This window comes from Salvelinus alpinus, chromosome 7, assembly GCF_045679555.1.
Source record: "Salvelinus alpinus chromosome 7, SLU_Salpinus.1, whole genome shotgun sequence".
In the NCBI taxonomy this organism is placed as follows: Eukaryota; Metazoa; Chordata; class Actinopteri; order Salmoniformes; family Salmonidae; genus Salvelinus; species Salvelinus alpinus.
The window spans coordinates 26,547,421-26,567,377 of record NC_092092.1 but is presented as its reverse complement, the minus strand read 5'-3'; the positions used below and the strand labels follow the sequence as shown (position 1 = coordinate 26,567,377).

Below are 19,957 nucleotides of genomic sequence, written 5' to 3'. Positions count from 1 at the left end.
TTGACTGAAGAACAACTGAAGCACTTAATCAGAAGAGATGATGAAAGTCGGATCTTTTGAGATGTTTCTGATTCAAGCAGACACAGCGAGCTATGTAGCTAGCTTTTGCCTAACAGTGTGTGGCTGGTTGATACTGTAGCTTGCTAGTTTTAAGATTAAGAGATATGAGATCACTTTATTGGTCAATTGCACACAAGGTCCAAACAAATGTTGACTTCTGCTTTTAACCCAACCCCTCTGAAAGACACACATGTTTTTTGGAGAGGTGCGGGGGCTGCCACACTGGGCGCTGTAGTTGTGGGGAGTTATGTGCCTTGCTCAAGGGGCACAACAGCAGGCAACATCATTTAGGATTTTGATACCAGCAACTCTCCGGTTGCCAGCTCACTTCCTGACAGATTTTTCCTGTCAGACCAGGGATTCGAACTGGCAACCTTCCTGTTGCTGTCTCTCTGCACTAACTGCTAGGCTACCTGCCCCTATTAACATTACTTTCAGTTTACAGATGTTGAACAAAACGAGCGACTAAGCAACAACTGAGTCATTTCTTTAGAAAACATGATGAAAGGCAAGCACAGACAGGGTCTATAATGTTCCAAATAGAGCGCCAAGACTCCTCCATCGCGCGCGCTCCTCACAACTACACTTAACGACATGCACTGCGCTTACGTACATATCAATCCGACGTGAATCCCACTTCCTGGTTACCTTCGCGCTAATTCAACTGTCATTTGAAAACTTGTACTAGTCAACAACAACTAACAAGGTTTGATCTTTGCAAAAACCTTATAGCGATGTGATCTACAGTGTAAATTCCTCTCGTTTCTTCTCTTGACTTTTGATTTTTTTAAAGCTAGGAAGCAAGATATTGCAGGAAGGTGAACAGGTAACGTTAGCTAGTTAGCTAAACAAGCTGCCAGTAACTACAGTACTGTAGCTAGCTAGTTAACGTTCATCTCATTGTTTACTAATAGTGTCAGTTAGTCTATTAGCCATTACTCATGTTAACAGATTAGCTAACGTTACTGTACTACTGTAACAGCTAGCCCGTCAGCCATGGATAAGCTCATTTGTCAACAACAATAAGGTGGGTTACTACTCATCCAACAATTTTCATCAGTGGTTTGGTTAACCAGATAGACAGTGAACCACTGTGTGCTGCAACCTTAGTCTTACTATTTAAATATCTAGCTAGTTAGGGAAATGGCTAGGTAACGTTAGCTAGATAAATCAGAAATGGTGGCAGTTGCTGAAGGGCCATCATCACTAATTGGGAAGTGGACTGGCTTGCTTCATCTTCTTCAGCCATGCATTGTCTGCCAAAATCACTGAAAGAGATGATTGCTGCCTGCCTGATGTCACTTTTAGCTCTGAATGCATCCTAATTGATGTAGTGGTCAAAAGTAGGCTTTGACAATTCTGCACCAGCTGCTAGCTTGTTAATCATAGTTCTTGCTGTAATTTATGCAATGTTGATTATTGTAACCAGTTCCGGTTACTCAATGATGTAAATGGCCATCTTACAAAGCTCTTGAGCTGATTTTTTTTTAAGACATCCAAACCCCAGAGAGAGAGAGAGTAAAGAGCCTAGGAATTATGTGTAATTTATTTTGTATGTCAAACAGACACAGTCTAAGCTGGATTTCCTCACTTGTCTCCCAATTCACCCCACAGCTCCATCAGGCCAGGGCGACAGCACAGCGCTGGACAGGATTGGGGGGTCCGGGAAGGAACAAAGAAAAACTGAAGAGGAAAAGAAGGGGTGAGTGGGCGGATGAGGGATTGAAGCAGCACAGAGAACCTGGAGAGGAACAGAGGGACTTAAAGAGAGGAGGAGAATACTAGTAACAAACGACAGAGGAGCTCAAAAGGAATCCAAACAGCTCTGAGACAGTGTACGGCCCAGTATGGAGGATTTCAGACGGACCTACCTGCGTCTGTGTAAGGAGGGGGGCGTGGAGCCCCAGGAGTCAGTGCTAGCTCAGCTCCAGGAGACCAGGGGAGCCGCACCAGGATCCAGGCTGGACCTGAGGGGACACAGCCTGTCTGTAGACACCTGTGCCGTGCTGGGGAGGGTCCTCCACAAAGACACACTCTTTACCGAGCTGGCCCTCAGTGACTGCATGCTCACTGAGGAAGGTATGTGTTTGTTGGGTGGTAGTCGTGTGGGGATCTTTCTGTCTTTTTGTTAATGTGCTGACTGTGTGATACTGTATATATTTGAGCCATGAATGTACTATGAATCCTGTAGGGCTTTTGCTACTGCTGCACAGAGATTATATAGCTAGAACTGTCTGCTTTGTTGCTGCTGTTTAGTTACATTGTTATAATGCTTAGATAACACTTTTATAGCAACGCTTTGATAACACTTGCTCCTGACTGCCACTTGTCTTTGTCATGTCCAGGTGCCAAACTGCTCCTGAATGGGCTGTGTGCCAACACTACTGTTAAAGTTCTGGATCTGAAGGTAAGGACTATCAGAGGCCTCTACACACTGCAGACCACTTGACCAGTCTGAGTTGGGGTGGCCAGTCTGACTTGACAAATTTCAATTTGATCACATATTTTCTATTTGTTGTCAGGGAAATAACTTGAGATCAACAGGAGCTGAGGCTTTAGGGAAGCTGTTGGTGAGAAACAAGACACTGTGCAGGTGAGTTGGTTAGTGAGCTAATAGCAAGCTAGATCATTCAATGAAAAATGTTTGGTTGACATTTCTATTTAAATGTCTATGAAATGTGGCTAAGCGTTCAGGTATGTTAAGATTATTTCAGTTATAATCCCTCTATTTTCTTCTGGGAGCATAGGGCGGCACTCAAATTGGCCCAGAGTCGTCCAGGTTTGGCCGGGGTAGGCCGTCATTGTAAATAAGAATTTGTTCTTAACTGACTTGCCTAGTTAAATAAAGGTTACGTTTAAAAAATATATATTTTTAAATAAATAAAAATAATCCCTCTATTTTCTTCTGGGACCAGCATGAGTTGTGCATACACAACGATACTGCATTGCTATGGGAACCATAACCCAAGCTAAGGTTGTTGTGTTGGACACAGGCTGGTGTTGGAGTGGAATGCGTTGGGGATGTGGGAGGAGGCGTTCTCAGTGTTCTGTGAGGGTTTGGCCACCAACGCCTGTCTAACCCAGCTGGACCTGCGCAACAACCAGATCAACCACCAGGGGGCCTCAGAGCTCTGCCTGGCCCTCAAGCGGAACAGCACCCTGCAGGAACTGGGTCAGTGGGTTTGCAGGTGTAGGGTGAAGTTACTTTTTAGATGCTGATTTTGGGTCAGTTTTGCATTTCCCCCACAAATGGTTAAGTTTAGGATGGGGGTAGAGGAAGCTGATCCTAGATCTGTACGTAGGGAAAACTTCACAAAGGAGCACCACACATTGGGAAATGACTCAATACAGCCAAGATCACTAGAGTCAAGATTCAACTAGAGTAGTCGGGGTGTGCATCGTTCCCTTTCAGGACGATTCAATATGTATCTAGATGCATGGGCACCGATACAGGAACAATACGTTTTAGTTTGAAGCGATTCAATGCGATTTGATTAGAGGAAAGAATCGATTCGGTTCGATGCGATACGATGTACTAATATTTGTTGCATAAACACATTCATTTTTCATTCTATATTAAAATCAGCTGCTGATGGAGCTCATAGGCTGAGCCTCTGAGCTGTATCTGTCTGATTTGACTTCTGTGTGTGTGTAAATTATGTACTGTATATGTCTATGGATGTCCTTTGGGTGGTGGACCATTCTTGATACACACTGGAAACTGTTGAGCGTGAAAAACCCAGCAGCGTTGCAGTTCTTGACACAAACCAGTGCGCCTGGAATCTACTACCATACCCCGTTCAAAGACACTTAAATATTTTGTCTTGCCCATTCACCCTCTGACACGCATACACAATCCATATCTCAATTGTCTCAAGGCTAAAAAAATCCTTCTTTAACCTGTCTCCTCCCCTTCATCTACACTGATTGAAGTGGATTTAACACGTGACATCAATAAGGGATCATGGCTTTCACCTGGTCAGTCTATGTCATGGAAAAAGCAGGTGTTCTTAATGTTTTGTATACTCAGTGTAGATCTGTCATTCTCATTGAAAGCATGTCTAAGAAGCGGTAGATTGGTTGTATGCGCACTATTTCTATGCTTCCCGTTCTTTAGTTTCATTTTTGAGTCTTTTACTTTCGGTTTTGTACACCAGCTGAAAATACAATATTTTTGGTTATGGAAACGCAGCCGTTTAGATGGTACTATGATTCTCTACACAATGACTGCTTGTTTTGTCACATAAACTGAAATTAGCGCGTAGTTTGACTAGGCTACTGATATGGCCTGGGGGTGTTCGGCATGCAAAATGACTTGTAGATCAATGACTGTTAACACAATGACATGCTTAGTTAGACACTGAAGAAGAGGATGCAGTTGTCACAAAAGATGAGCAGTATTTCAGAAGGTAGAAAGAAAGTTATTTGTCCAAAACATTTTAGTGAACCGGCGATTTGTAATGTTTGAATCGATTTCCTGACTGATGCATGCTACATTTCGATCGGTTTGGGGTCCGGACCGATGCACTCATGTCTTAAACATTTGAACCATCATGTCTTAAACATTTGAACCGGGACCGATGGGTATTGTGAATCATTACATCCCTGTAGAGTAGACCAAAGCCTTGTCTGAAAACAACCCAGAAGCTATTCTCCTAGCCCCTACACCTTCGGTGTCACTGTCTTCACAACTGAAAGAACCAGATAGGTGTAAGCAATATGGTCCCGAGAGCCCATGAGAAAGCAAGGTCATCACCATATTGCTTACACCGATTCAATACCTTCAGAACCGAAAATATCACATTTTGGGTGCTAGGATACAGGCTGGAACTAGATTTTTTTCTGGGAGACTGGGTCCATGAACAATGTACCATTTGATGCCTAGACAGCAAAGGTGTCATGGTTCTCTCTCTGGTCTGGTGCCTGTGTTGTGGTTGTATAGATGTGAGGTGGAACAACATTGGTCTGCTGGGTGGCCGGTCCTTCCTGGAGGCTCTACAGCAGAACAGGACCCTGACACACCTGGAGATGGCTGGAAACAACATCCCCAGCGACACACTCAAAGCCCTCGGTAAGCTGTTTGTGTGTGTGTCTGTCTGTCTGTCTAAGCTTGTGTGTTGCTGAACATCTGTTATTGTAATGTTTTTGATCGAAGTAACCACCCCCCACCTATGGTCTCCCCCCTCCATAGAGCAGGCGATGGATCATAACTCGGACAGGCAGTCCACTGTGAGAGAGAGCCGCAGCAGAACCCAAGTCCTCAGCAAGGAGATCCAGATCCTCAAGGAGGAGAAGGGACGCCAGGTATGGAGCTGCTGGGAAATAGACTTCTCCTCCATGTAGAACAAGAAGGGGAGGGACAAGGGAATAGCACTGCACATAATATACTGTATCTTGGTTTATTATTTACCATTTTATGTTTAGAAATGTGTGTGCAGATGAACAAGAAGCCCTGTATGTAAGATATTTATGTTGCCTTTCCCTCTCTCCCTTTAGTTCCTGAGTCTGATGGAGACCATAGACAAACAGAGAGACGAGATGGGCCGAAGCACCAGGTCAGCGTGAGTGGTACAAAAAGACTAGCCTTGACTGTTTCTGCATCAACAATAATAAGAAAAATAATAACAACAATAGCAACGTTATTGTGTTGCCAACAGGACTTGTCTGGCTAGACAATGACAACTTGGCTTAAAAGCAGAAACAGACTGGCACCCAGGCTAACATAAGTCATGTAGCTACAGTGCATTCGGAAAGTATTCAGACCCCTTGACTTTTTCCACATTTTGTTGTGTTACAGCCTTATTCTAAAATTGATGAAATGATTTATTTTTCTCATCAATCTACACACAATGCCCCATAATGACAAAGCAAAAACAGGTTTTTAGACATTTAAAAAATGTATAAAAAACTAAAACGTTAATATTACATTTACATAAGTATTCAGACCCTTTTACTCAGATGAAGCACCTTTGGCAGAGATTAGGGCCTCGAGTCTTCTTGGTATGACACTACAAGCTTGGCACACCTGTATTTGGGGAGTTTCTCCCATTCTTCTCTGCAGATCCTCAAGCTCTGTCAGGTTGGATGGGTATCATCACTGCACAGCTATTTTCAGGTCTCTCTAGAGATGTTCGATTAGAGAAGTCCGGGCTCTGGCTGGGCCACTTAATGACATTCAGAGACTTGTCCTGAAGTCACTCCTGTGATTTGTAAGTCGCTCTGGATAAGAGCGTCTGCTAAATGACTTAAATGTAAATGTAAATGTCTTGGCTGTGTACTTAGGGTCGTTGTCCTGTTGGAAGGTGAACCTTCGCCTCAGTCTGAGGTCCTGAGCGCTCTGGAGCAGGTTTTCATCAAGGATTTCTCTGTACTTTGCTCCGTTCATCTTTCCCTCGATCCTGACTAGTCTGCCAGTCCCTGCAGCTGAAAAACATCCTCACTGCATGATGCTGCCACCACCATGCTTCACTGTAGGGATGGTGCCAGGTTTCCTCCAGACGTGACGCTTGGCATTCATGCCAAGGAGTTCAATCTTGGTTTCATCAGACCAGAGAAGCTTCTTTCTCATGGTCAGAGAGTCTTTAGGTGCCTTTTGGAAAACTCCAAGCGGGCTGTCATGTGTCTTTTACTGAGGAGACTGTCATGTGCCTTTTACTGAGGGGCTTCCGTCCACTACCATAAAGGCCTGATTGGTGGAGTGCTGCAGAGATGGTTGTCCTTCTGGAAGGTCCTCCCATCTCCACAGAGGAAATCTGAAGCTCTGTCAGAGTGACCATCGGGTTCTTGGTGACCTCACTGACCAAGGCCCTTCTCCCCCGATTGCTCAATTTGGCCGGGCGGCCAGCTCTAGGAAGAGTCTTGGTAGTTCCAAACTTCTTCCATTTAAGAATGGTGGAGGCCACTGTTTTCCTGGGAACTTTCAATGCTGCAGAAATTTGTTGGTGCCCTTTCCCAGATCTGTGCCTCGACACAATTCTGTCTCGGAGCTCTACGGACAATTCCTTCAACCTCATGGCTTGGTTTTTGCTTTGAAATGCGCTGTCAACTGTGTGACCTTTTATATAGACCGGTGTGTGCCTTTCCAAATCATGTCCAATCGATCGGAGTCCACCTGTGGTAAATTCAATTAAGTTGTAGAAACATGTCAAGGATAATCAATGGAAACAGGATACATCTGATATACATATATATATATATACACTGCTCAAAAAAATAAAGGGAACACTTAAACAACACAATGTAACTCCAAGTCAATCACACTTCTATGAAATCAAACTGTCCACTTAGGAAGCAACACTGATTGACAATAAATTTCACATGCTGTTGTGCAAATGGAATAGACAAAAGGTGGAAATTATAGGCAATTAGCAAGACACCCCCAAAAAAGGAGTGATTCTGCAGGTGGTGACCACAAACAACTTCTCAGTTCCTATGCTTCCTGGCTGATGTTTTGGTCACTTTTGAATGCTGACGGTGCTCTCTAGTGGTAGCATGAGACGGAGTCTACAACCCACACAAGTGGCTCAGGTAGTGCAGTTCATCCAGGATGGCACATCAATGCGAGCTGTGGCAAAAAGGTTTGCTGTGTCTGTCAGCGTAGTGTCCAGAGCATGGAGGCGCTACCAGGAGACAGGCCAGTATATCAGGAGACGTGGAGGAGGCCGTAGGAGGGCAACAACCCAGCAGCAGGACCGCTACCTCCGCCTTTGTGCAAGGAGGTGCACTGCCAGAGCCCTGCAAAATGACCTCCAGCAGGCCACAAATGTGCAGGTTCAGGAAGGAAACCACTCACGGGTTTCACCATGAGGCCAATGGTGACTTTAAAACCGTTATAGAGTTTAATGGCTGTGATAGGAGAAAACTGAGGATGGATCAACAACATTGTAGTTACTCCACAATACTAATCTAAATGACAGAGTGAAAAGGAAGAAGCCTGTACAGAATACAAATATTTCAAAACATGCATCATGTTTGCAATAAGGCACTAAAGTAAAACTGCCCAAAAAGAAATTAACTTTTTATCCTAAAAACTCCCTAGTCCTTGCCGATGACAAGCATACCCACAACATGATGCAGCCACCACCATGCTTGAAAATATGAGTGGTGTGTTTACCCCAAACATAACTCTTTGTGTTCAGGATATAAATAAATGGAATAGAGCTAAGCACAGGCAAAATCCTAGAGGAAAACTTGGTTCAGTTTGCTTTCCAAGAGACACTGGGAGACATTCACTTTTCAGCAGGACAATAACCTAAAAAACGAGGCCAAATATACACAGGACATTGAATTTTCCTAAATGGCCTAGTTACAGTTTTGACTTAAATCAATTGCAAGACTTGAAAATGGCTGTCTAGCAATCATCAACAACCAACTTGACAGAGCTTGAAGAATAAAAATATAATAATGTGAAAATATTGTACAATCCAGGTGTGCAAAGCTCTTAGAGACTTATCCAGAAAGACTCAACTGTAATCACTGCCAAAGGTGATTCTGACATGTATTGGCTCAGAGGTTGAATACTTATGTAAATGAGTGTTCTATATTTTCAATACATTTGCAAACATTTCTAAAAACATGTTTTTACGTTGTCATTATGGGCTATTGTGTGAAGATCTATTTAATACATTTTGAATTCAGGCTGTAACACAAAATGTGGAATAAGTCAAGAGGTATGAATACTTTCTGAAGGCACGGTACATATTAATGACCCTGTGTTTCCCTCTCCTCCAGGACCACATCTATCCATGTGGGTCAGCTACAGGAGGCCCTGAACGAGAGGAAGTCTGTCGTCAACTCTCTCACAGCCAAGTAAGCAGGCCTCATCAGTCCATGTTTAAACCCCACATTCATCCTCAAGTCACATCAACAGGTGTAGACTTTACTGTGAAATGCTTACTTACGAGCCCTTTCTCAACAATGCACCGTTAAAAAGTAAGATTTTTTTTAAAGAAAGAAATAGTAACACAACAATAACGAGACTATATACAAGGGGAACCGATACCAAGTCAATGTGCAGGGGTACGAGGTAGTGACTAGGCAATCATGATAGATGATAAACAGAGTAGCAGCAGCGTGTGTGAAAGTGTCTGTCTGTGTGGCGTCAATATGCGTGCGTGTGTGTGTGTGAGCGTATGTGTGAGTTGGAGTGTCAGTGTAGTATGTGTGAGTGTGTGGGTAGAGTCCAGTGAGGGCATAGAGCCATTGCAAGAGAGTTAGTGCAAAAAAACGTGGTTCGATGCAAATAGTCCGGGTAGCCATTTGATTAACTGTTTAGCAGTCTTATGGCTTGGGGGCAGAAGCTGTCCAGGAGCCTTTTGGTCCCAGACTTGGATCTCCGGTACCACTTGCCTTGTGGTAGCAGAGAGAACAGTCTATGACTTGGGTGACTGGAGTTTTGACAATTTTTAGGGCCTTCCTCTGACACCACCTGGTATAGAGGTCCTGGATGGCAGGGAGCTCAGCCCCAGTGATGTACAGGGCTGTACACACTACCCTCTGTAGCGCCTTACATGCTGACCACACCGCTTGTGTTACGTGCGTGAGTGTTGCAAAATACATTTCCACATGCATGTTATTCAATCATTGCATCCACACTGCTCGCACTCGTCAACGAGTGTCAACATAGCCAGGTGCTAAAATGCAACTTGGTTCTATTTGTGACACTTGACGTGCTGCAAGTCCCGCCTCTACCATCTCCTCCAACTTTAAGGGCAATGCCCCTTAAAGTTGGTTGCCAACCACCATATCAAGTCCAAAGAAGAAGAAGAAGCCTGAAGGAGGAGAGATTACTAGAAACAAACTTGGTTTACCAGTTTATCTGTGGATTAATTGTCGGAGTAGAGGACCTTGTGCATTTCAGGTAAAATAACAATGTTCATATCCCAGGACAAATTAACAGCAAGCTAGCTAGCTAAATTGACATAAATTTTTAATGCTTTTCGACCTGTCCCAAATTAATTTAGTTGGTTCAGAGTTCGTTTTGATATATCAACCTGCGTGTCCTAGTCGCGTCTGGTGTGTGTGGACAAAATCAACATGCGCACATGCCCAGTGTAGTCAGCATGTTACGATCGGATGCCAAGCAGTTGCCATACCAAGCGGTGATGCAGCCAAGATGCTGTCAGTGGTGCAGCTGTAGAACTTTGAGGATCTGAGGGCCCATGTCAAATCTTTTCAGACTCCAGAGGGAGCAGAGGCATTGTCGTGCCTTCTTCATGACTGTGTTGGTGTGTTTGGACCATGATAGTTCCTTAGTGATGTGGACACAGAGGAACTTGAAGCTCTTGACCCGCTCCACTACAGCGCTCGGTCCTCCGTTTCCTGTGGTCCACGATCAGCTCCTTTGTCTTGCTGACGTTGAGGGAGAGGTTGTTGTCTCTAACCTCCTCCCTATAAGCTGTTTCATCGTCGTCGTGATTTGGCCTACCACCGTTGTGTCGTCTGCAAACTTAATGATGGTGTTGCAGTCGTGGGTGGTCACGCAGTCATGGATGAACAGGGAGTACAGGAGGAGACTAAGCACGCACCCCTGAGGTGCCCTCGTGTTGAGGGTCTGCGTGGTGGATGTGTTGTTGCCTACCCTCACCACCTGGAGGTGGCCCGTCAGGAAGTCCAGGATCCAGTTGCAGAGGGAGGTGTTCAATCGCAGGATCCTTAGCTTAGTGATGAGCTTGGATGGCACTATGGTGTTGAACACTGAACTGTAGTTATTGAACAGTATTCTCTCACAGGTTTTCTTTTTGTCCAGATGGGAAAGGGCAGTGTGGAGTGCAATAGAGATTGCGTCACATGTGGATCTGTTGGGGCGGTATGCGAATTGGAGTGGCTCCAGGGTGTTTAGGATTATGGTGTTGATGTGAGCCATGACCAGCCTTTCAAAGCATTTCATGGCTACAGATGTAAGTGCTACGGTGCGATAGTCATTTAGACAGATTACCTTGGCGTTCTTGGGCACAGTGACTATGGTGGTCTGTTTGAAACATGTAGGTATTACAGACTGGGTCAGGGAGAGTTTGAAAATGTCAGTGAAGAGACTTGCCATCTGGTCAGCGCATGCTCTGAGTACATGTCCTGGTAATCCGTCTGGCCCTGCGGCTCTGTGAATGTTTACCTGTTTAAAGGTCTTACTCACACAGTCGTCCGGAACAGCTGGTGCTCTCATGCATGGTTCAGTGTTGCTTGCCTCAAAGTGAGCATAGAAGGTATTTAGCTTGTCTGGTAGGCTTGCATCACTGGGCAGCTCGCGGCTGGGCTTCCCTTTGTAAACCGTGATGGTTTGCAAGACCTGCCGCATCCAAGCAGCGTTGGAGCCGGTGTAGCAAGACACTTTGCGTTATTTGTTTGATGGTTCGTTGGGGGGCATAGCGGAATTTCTTTTAAGCGTCCAGATTAGTGTCCCGCTCCTTCAAAGAAGCAGCTCTAGCCAGTAGCTCAGTGCGGATGTTGCCTGTAATCCATGGCTTCTAGTTGAGGTATGTACGTGCTCGTCACTGTGGGGACGATATCATCGATGCACTTATTAATGAAGCTGTTGACTGATGTGGTAAACTCCTCAATGCCATCGGATGAATCCTGGACCATATTCCAGTCTGTGCTAGCAAAACAGTCCTGTAGTTTAGCATCCGCTTCATCGGATCACTTCCGTACTGAGTGCGTTACTGGTACTTCCTACTGTCTATGTTCAGATCTACAATGATTAGAAGACATTTGAGCCACATGTAAATATATGAGAATTTGACTAATATGAGTCTTAGGTGGATGTTCCTCACCTTCCATATCTTGTTTTAAATCTCATCACCACATCTACTTTATCTTAATGAGATACTGATGTTGTGACTAGAAGAAACCCATGTTGAATCTTTAATCAGGCACTTACAAAGACAGCTATTCTTGGTTCTCAGGTAGAGGACCCAGGCAGGGGGCTATATATATATACACGGTGACCCACTTCAGTCCCCTCTCCCTCAGGGCTCATTCATACAGGACACAGGTACTACTGTACCTCTGGATAAACCCTATGGAGGGTGGCCTCCACTCTGTCTTAGATATACACTAACATTTTTTTGTCCATTTAATATAACATCACATTTATCAGAAATACAGTGTAGACATTGTTAATGTTGTAAATGACTATTGTAGCTGGAAACAGCTGATTTTTTGTTTAAAATCTACATAGGCGTCCAGAGGCTCATTATCAGCAACCATCACTCCTGTGTTCCAATAGCACGTTGTGTTAGCTAATACAAGTTTATCATTTTCAAAGGCTAATTGATCATTAGAAACCCTTTTGCAATTATGTTAGCAAAGCTGAAAACTGTTGTTCTGATTAAAGAAGCAATAAAACTGGCCTTCTTTAGACTAGTTGAGTATCTGGAGCATTAGCATTTGTGGGTTCGATTACAGGCTCAAAATGGCCAGAAACAAAGGAATTTCTTCTGAAACTCGTCAGTCTATTCTTGTTCTGAGAAATGAGGGCTATTCCATGCGAGGAATTGCCAAGAAACTGAAGATCTCGTACAACGCTGTGTACCACTCCGTTCACAGAACAGCGCAAACTGTCTCTAACCAGAATTGAAAGAGGAATGGGAGGCCCCGGTGCACAACTGAGCAAGTTGAGGACTTGTGAGGCTCAGTTGTGCACCGGGGCCTCCCACTCCTCTTTCTATTCTGGTTAGAGCCAGTTTGCGCGGTTCTGTGAAGGGAGTAGTACACAGCATTGTACGAGATCTTCAGTTTCTTGGCAGTTTTTCGTTCGGAATAAGTAGCCTTCATTTCTCAGAACAAGAATAGACTGATGAGTTTAGAAGAATGGTCTTTGTTTCTGGCGTTTTGAGCCTGTAATCGTACCCACAAATGCTGATGCTCCAGATGGGGCGGCAGGTAGCCTAATGGTTAGATCGTTGGACTAGTAACCGAAAGGTTGCAAGATCGAATCCCCGAGCTGACGAGGTAAAAATCTGTCATTCTGCCCCTGAACAAGGCAGTTAACCCATTGTTCCTAGGCCGCTATTGAAAATAAGAATTTGTTTTTAACTGACTTGCCTAGTTAAATAAAGGTAAAAATGTAATAAAAATACTCGACTAGTCTAAAGAAGGCCAGTTTTATTGCTTCTTTAATCGGAAAAACAGTTTTCAGCTGTGCTAACATAATTGCAAAAGGATTTTCTAATGATCAGGTAGCCTTTTTAAAATGATAAACTTGGATCAGCTAACACAACGTGCCATTGGAACACAGGAGTGACGGTTGTTGATAATGGGCCTCTGTACGCCTATGTAGATATTCCATTAAAAAATCTGCCGTTTCCAGCTACAATAGTCATTTACAACATTAACAATGGCTACACTGTATTTCTGATCAATTTGATGTTATTTTAATTTACAAAAAATGTGCTTTTCTTTCAAAAACAAGGACATTTCTAAGTGACCCCGAACTTTTGAACGGTAGTGTAGATATTGTATAAATGGAACGGATGGTAACAGTTCACTTGAGCTGTCTATAATAAGGCCTACATAACACTGTCATAACAGATGTTTCAGCCACATAGACACACGCACACACACACTCTCACAGACACACACCTGACCGTTCTGTGTGTCTAGATTCCAGATGACGGAGGCAGCACTGGCCATGTCGGAACAGAAGAACCACAACCTGGGAGAGCTGCTGACCAGGGTGAAGACTGAGAAAGAGGAGCAGAGAGAACGACAGAGCAGGGAGAGGAAGAAAGAACAAGAGGTATGAATGGAGGGGAGGTACTAGGGAGGGGGGAGGGGGACGGCGAGACTGATGTACAGATGTTCTGGTTAAGATGTATGTGAGCTTAACATTGTGGTGTGTGTGTTTGGTTCTGCAGGACAGTGCTCTGAGGGAGGGGAAGCTCCTCAGAGAGATGAACAGTATGTCGGAGACAAACGTACAGCTCAAGAATAAGGTATAAGTTGTGTGTGTGCGCTCGTGTGTATGAATATAATGTTTGTGTTTTTGATGCAGTACCTAAGCTGTTTACGGAGTCAGTCTCTCGTTATCTGTGTGTGTGTTAGTTGGAGAAGATGGAGAGCAGGTGTAAGTCTCAGCAGGACCAGATTTTTGAGCTGAAGCAGGAGCTCACCAACAGCACAGCAGAGCTAAAGCTACGGCTAGCACAGGCAGAAGGTACACACACACACACACACACACACACACACACACAGAGTATACTCAATCTCTTCTCTCCCCCTCAGAGCGTTTGGAGATGGAGAAGAAGAGATCTAAACAGTCTCTGGAGGACATGAATAACCTTCGACAGAAAGAGGTAGAGAAGACAACCTGCTGTCTGACCATGTCTCTCACGAAATATACAACAGACTCTGTCTTTTTCCCTCCATTGAGTGTACATTGTGGGTTTGTGTGCGTGTAGGTGGACCATGTGAATCGTCACCTTGAGGAGAGTGAGAGGGCTCTACAGGACCGGATCCTCAAACTGGAGGGACAGCGGATACAGCTGGAGGAGGTCAGCTCTTTATATTGGATAATTTTGATAATGTATTGCCTTCAGTAAATCACAATTAAATTCCAATGATCATTATGTGGCACAAGATCCCTATAGATGACAGTACAGAGGTGTAACTGTGTCTCTCTGTCCTGAACTGTCTTGTAGGAGTTGATCAGGGCCAAGGCAGCCTGTGTTAATGTATGCTTCTGCTCTGTAGGAGTTGATCAGGGCCAAGGCAGCCTGTATAACTGTGGTTTTCATTTTGTTGGAGTTGATCAGGGCCAAGGCAGCCTGTATAACTGTGGTTTTCATTTTGTTGGAGTTGATCAGGGCCAAGGCAGCCTGTGTTAATGTATGCTTCTGCTCTGTAGGAGTTGAGCAGGGCCAAGGCAGCCTGTGTAACTATGTTTTTCATCTTTGTAGGAGTTGAGCAGTGCCAACGCAGCCTGTATAACTGTGTTTTTCGTCTTGTAGGAGTTGAGCAGGGCCAAGGCAGCCTGTATAATTGTGTTTTTCGTCTTGTAGGAGTTGAGCAGGGCCAAGGCAGCCTGTGTAACTATGTTTTTCATCTTTGTAGGAGTTGAGCAGGGCCAAGGCAGCCTGTGTTACAGAGAGAGCCCAGGCAGAGGAGGAACTGGGGAAGGTGCGGCTACAGGTTCGCCTGGAGGAGGTACTTTATACACCTGTTGTAGAACAACTCAATGTAATAGGTTAGAAACTGTGTTTGTTTGTCCGGGTCTCTGTGTATCAGTGTGTGTGCCTGAAATTTGGAAAAGCAGTAACAATGTGAGGATTCACTCTTTCTTCTCTCTCCCCTCCTCTGTCTGAGCAGCAGCAGCGTGTGAGTGGGTTAGAGGAGAAGCTGCGTGGGTTGCGTCAGTCCCGTGATGAGTCCCAGAGCCACTGTTCCCAGCAGAAACAGACCATAGCTGAGCTGCAGGCTCGTAGCGGACAGCAGAGCATTGAGACAGACGGACTACGACGCAGGATAGAGGAGCTGCAGCAGGTCAGATTGGGAATGTGTCAGAGAGACCACTGGCACAAAACAACCAACTATACACACTGAAACAATACCTAGATCAAGTACAGTGTAGTTGTCTTACATTTGTCTGGGACAATTTGATGCTAATAAGTGATTTTTACTGATTTGACATAATCAGGTTGGTGAATTCTCAGCACTGAATGATGTTCATATGTGTAGGGGCAGAGACAACGTTGTGTGGGGGTTGTATGTTTACTGGGATGGTAATATTTGCGCTTTGGTGTAATTAAATGTAGAGAATTTGTCCCCCTCCAGGAGTTGTCTGGTAAGGACCAGGAGAAGGTTGCAGAGGTGAGTCGGGTCAGGGTGGAGCTACAGGAGCAGATGGGACACCTGCAGGCTGAGAGGACCGCACAGGGAGGACTGAAGGAGAAGATAGCTGCTCTGGAGAGAGAGATGAAAGGTACGCACACTCTCCTCCTCTCCCTGTCAGACACTCTCCCTCCCATCTCCTCTCTTCATCCTACCTCTGTCCTCTTCTCTACATAAGGCCCATCTCACCCTTTCTCCTTTGCCTCTCACCTGTCCTCCCACTTTGTTTTACAGTTGACATAATTTGTTGACACACTTGAAACAACCAGTATTTGTTCTGTGTATGTGTCTTGTCTACCACAGTGCTGGCCAGTAACCACAGAGAGGCCATCCTGGACAAGGAGAGTGAGATATCATCTCTGTTTGAGAAGCTGAGACTGAGAGAGGCAGAGATCCAGAGGATGAGAGAGGACGAGGCCCAGAGAGCTAGCTTCCTCCAGAACGCTATACTCACATACGTACAGGGGTCACCGCTGCACTACAGTCCTAAGAAATGACCTCTGACATCTAACCTTTGACCCTTCCCATCCTTATGTAGGGACTAAGTACAGGGGTCACCACGGGTTTTGCAGTCCCAAGAAATAACTTCTGACCCCTAACCCTTGTCCTATTTACCCCTACAACCTTGTGCCCATACACCCTCCCAAACGTGGGATACTAAAGTGACCCCAACCTTTCTATTACACCCATACTCCATGTGTTCCTCTCCGGTCTTTCCGCTCTCCCCTTTGGTCCCTCCAAACTACCCCAGCACAAAATATCAACAGCACAGATATTCACCTCTAGACATCCGCAGCTTCGGGTGTACAGTGCATTCGTAAAGTATTCAGACCCCTTGACTTTTTCCACATTTTGTTACGTTACAGCCTTATTCTAAAATTGATTGAATTGTTTTTTCCCCCCTCATCAATCTACACACACTACCCTATAATGACAAAGCAAAAATAGGTTTTTAAAAATACAAAACTGAAATATCACATTTACGTAAGTATTCAGACCTTTTACTCAGTACTTTGTTGAAGCACCTTTGTCAGCGATTACAGCCTCGAGTCTTCTTGGATATGATACAAGCTTGGCACACCTGTATTTGGGGAGTTTCTCTCATTCTTCTCTGCAGAGCCTCTCAAGTTCTGTCAGGTTGGATGGGGAGCGTCGCTGCACAGCTATTTTCAGGTCTCTCCAGAGATGTTCAATTGAGTTCAAGACCAGGCTCTGGCTGGGCCACTCAAGGACATTGAGAGTCTTGTCCCGAAGCCACTCTTGGGTGTATGTTTAGGGTCGTTGTCCTGTTGAAATGTGAACCTTCGCCCTAGTCTGAGGTCTCTGTACTTTGCTTCGTTCATCTTTCCCTCGATCCTGACTAGTCTCCCAGTCCCTGCAGCTGAAAACATCCCCACAGCATGATGCTGCCACCACCATGCTTCACTGTAGGGATGGTGCCAGGTTTCCTCCAGACGTGACGATTGGCATTCAGGCCAAAGAGTTGATCTTGGTTTCATCAGACCAGAGAATCTTATTTCGCATGGTCTGAGAGTCCTTTAGGTGACTTTTGGAAAACTCCAAGCGGGCTGTCATGTGTCTTTTTACTGAGGAGTGGCTTCCGTCTGGCCACTCTACCATAAAGGCCTGATTGGTGGAGTGCTGCAGAGATGGTTGTCCTTCTGGAAGGTTCTCCCATCTCCACAGAGGAACTCTAGAGCTCTGTCAGATTGACCATCGGGTTCTTGGTCACCTCCCTGACCAAGGCCTTTCTTCCCCGATTGCTCAGTTTGGCCGAGCGACCAGTTCTAGGAAGAGTCTTGGTGCTTCCAAACTTCTTCCATTTAAGAATTATGGAGGCCACTGTGTTCTTGGGGACCTTCAGTGCTGCAGAAATGTGTTGGTACCCTTCCCCAGATCTGTGCCTCGACACAATCTTGTACAGACAATCCTGTACACAATCCTCTACAGACAATTCCTTTGACATCATGGCTTGGTTTTTGCTATGACATGCACTGTCAACTGTGGGACCTTATATAGACAGGTGTTTGCCTTTCCAAATCAAGTCAAATGAATTTAATTTACCACAGGTGGACTCCAATTAAGTTGTAGAAACATCAGAAGGATGATCAATGGAAACAGGATGCACCTGAGCTAAATTCCGAGTCACATAGCAAAGGGTCTGAATACTTATGTAAATATGGTACTTCTGTTTTTTATTCATAATACATTTGCAAAAATAATCAAAAATTAACAGTTTTTTCTTTGTCGTTATGGGGTGTTTTGTGTAGATTGATGAGGGGGGAAAACAATTTCATCCATTTTAGAATAAGGATGTGACCTAACAAAATGTTGAAAAAGTCAAAGGGTCTGAATACATTCTGAATGCACTGTAGTTTGTCTCAGACTCAGTCACAGTCAGGGATAGTAATAAACTGTTGTGTTCACAAGCTACTTACACCAGGTTTTAACATGTGCTCATCGATATCAATGACTGACAGTTATTACATATCACAATCCTTGAAGCTTTTATGGTTGTACAAATCAGCAAATCAAGTGAAATTGAATGGTGTGTGATTAGAGCTGTGGCAGTCATAACATTCTGTCAGATGGTTATTGTAATGCAAAAGACTGCCTGTCCCACTGGTAATTGATCATTAATTAACATAAACACTTTTAGCATCTCCAGGCGTGCCTTTGGAACATCAACATTTTAAAAAGTCTAAGTCAATTTACTCTACACCATCAGAATAAATCCATTTATTTATTTTAGTCAGGTCAAAAGAAAATGTATGTTATATTTTTCCCATTACAGAGCGACTGCGCATATGAAGTGACTATGTTGAGTATGTTGAGTGTGAAAGTGATCTTTTGAAGCAACAGGTCTTTACTATGTAAAATTACTTTTGAATTTAGAATGTCCCGTTATCAAATGAACAGAAAGAGGAGCAGGGAAAAATACATCATCTGTATGCACTGGAATAGCGAATGAAGGCCACGCGCTTTCTCGCCAGTCCGTTTTGTAATCTACTTGGGTTTTATAGCAGAGAATGTGCTTAATATTAGCAGCTGAGAAAAAAATATAACAACATTTATTTCACTCCAGTATCAACCACTGTTTGAGGAGCATGCTCTCGCTGCTCTGTTAGGTGATATTCCGCCCAAACACTTCATGCCATGGGATCTCCAACCTTGTTCCTGCAGCTACCCAGTGCTTAATTTGGGAAACCAAGTGAAATCTGTTCGGGAACATCGATAACATGTTTTCGCAACAAATCGTAATTTTATTTTTTGGGGGTTTGGGCTCATAAGCCTATGCAAATGCATAAGCTCTAAAATGTGTATGGGTGTATTAAATGAATCATCACCTTTGAAATCACTGTCCATTTCGTTGTTAGGCTTTGAAACAACATCCACAACAACCACTTACTGTTTCAACCTGCTGTTGAACATCTTTCTTCAAATTGATCATCACAGTGAGGTGAGTTTTAAAGTGCTATAGGCCTACTGTTTTGATGTGTTTGATGTGTTTTTCGATTGCATTTGCATTGATGTCAGAGTGGTTAGAGGAACAGTAGAGCCCTGAGTACCAGGCCATTAGTGACCTGATGGTAGTGTTATGTCCAGAGTACATGAAAGGAGATTACCATGACTCAACCTTCACATGGAATTTTACTGCTGTCTTGACTCATTAGTGCCACACCTGCAGTCATATGGTCACCACAACAGCCCTATGTGTGATGTACATTTTTCTATGTGTTTATATGGTTTTTGCACTGCAGTTTTGGGATTGGTACTGCGTTTTTTTCTCAATAAAAACTTGTTTTTTGTTAAGTTTAGGCTAAATTGTTTAGTCATAAATCAACAAGATTCCATATTTTTAATCAATGGTTGTCAAACATTGGAGAAAAGACAAACTCCTTAAAAGTACAGCTTTTGATATTGTCAGGAACAGTGGGGTTTGCCCGATAACACAAGCTGGCAATGTGTAAACACACAACAAAACAGCATGTTTCAGATGCTTTTACTTCAGCTTTTAGTGCCTCTGGCATTCTAGTCTACAAGGGTTCAGGCAAGAGGGTGGTTAAAGACG

The 19,957-nt window shown here is 44.1% G+C and overlaps 1 protein-coding gene across 4 annotated transcripts; it reads left to right on the top strand.

The window, feature by feature from the left end:
- The first annotated feature begins 666 nt into the window (after positions 1-666).
- lrrc45 (leucine rich repeat containing 45) lies at positions 667-19,698 on the top strand. Of its 4 annotated transcripts, none has more exons than XM_071409594.1 (18): positions 667-766; positions 1,675-2,139; positions 2,406-2,467; positions 2,583-2,653; positions 3,054-3,232; positions 5,003-5,131; positions 5,252-5,364; positions 5,557-5,615; positions 8,791-8,868; positions 13,660-13,795; positions 13,914-13,991; positions 14,101-14,212; positions 14,281-14,351; positions 14,457-14,549; positions 15,109-15,201; positions 15,364-15,537; positions 15,829-15,976; positions 16,189-19,698. In XM_071409594.1, the coding sequence occupies exons 2-18, from the start codon at positions 1,908-1,910 to the stop codon at positions 16,380-16,382; spliced, it is 2,022 nt and encodes a 673-aa protein (XP_071265695.1). In that variant the 5' UTR covers positions 667-766; positions 1,675-1,907; the 3' UTR covers positions 16,383-19,698. The 4 variants fall into 4 exon arrangements, with proteins under 4 accessions (XP_071265695.1, XP_071265692.1, XP_071265693.1 ...); XM_071409591.1 differs by having other exon boundaries at positions 5,557-5,621; XM_071409592.1 differs by having other exon boundaries at positions 670-886; positions 5,557-5,621.
- Positions 19,699-19,957: the final 259 nt, after the last annotated feature.

What these genes read in the sequence shown, in the direction of transcription:
- lrrc45 (XM_071409591.1), top strand. Translation starts at nt 1,908, where the DNA reads ATGGAGGATTTCAGACGGACCTACCTGCGTCTGTGTAAGGAGGGGGGC. An exon ending in TTAAAGTTCTGGATCTGAAG is followed by an intron (nt 2,468 to 2,582) that starts GTAAGGACTATC and finishes ATTTGTTGTCAG; the next exon opens with GGAAATAACTTGAGATCAAC. An exon ending in ATAACCTTCGACAGAAAGAG is followed by an intron (nt 14,352 to 14,456) that starts GTAGAGAAGACA and finishes GTGTGCGTGTAG; the next exon opens with GTGGACCATGTGAATCGTCA.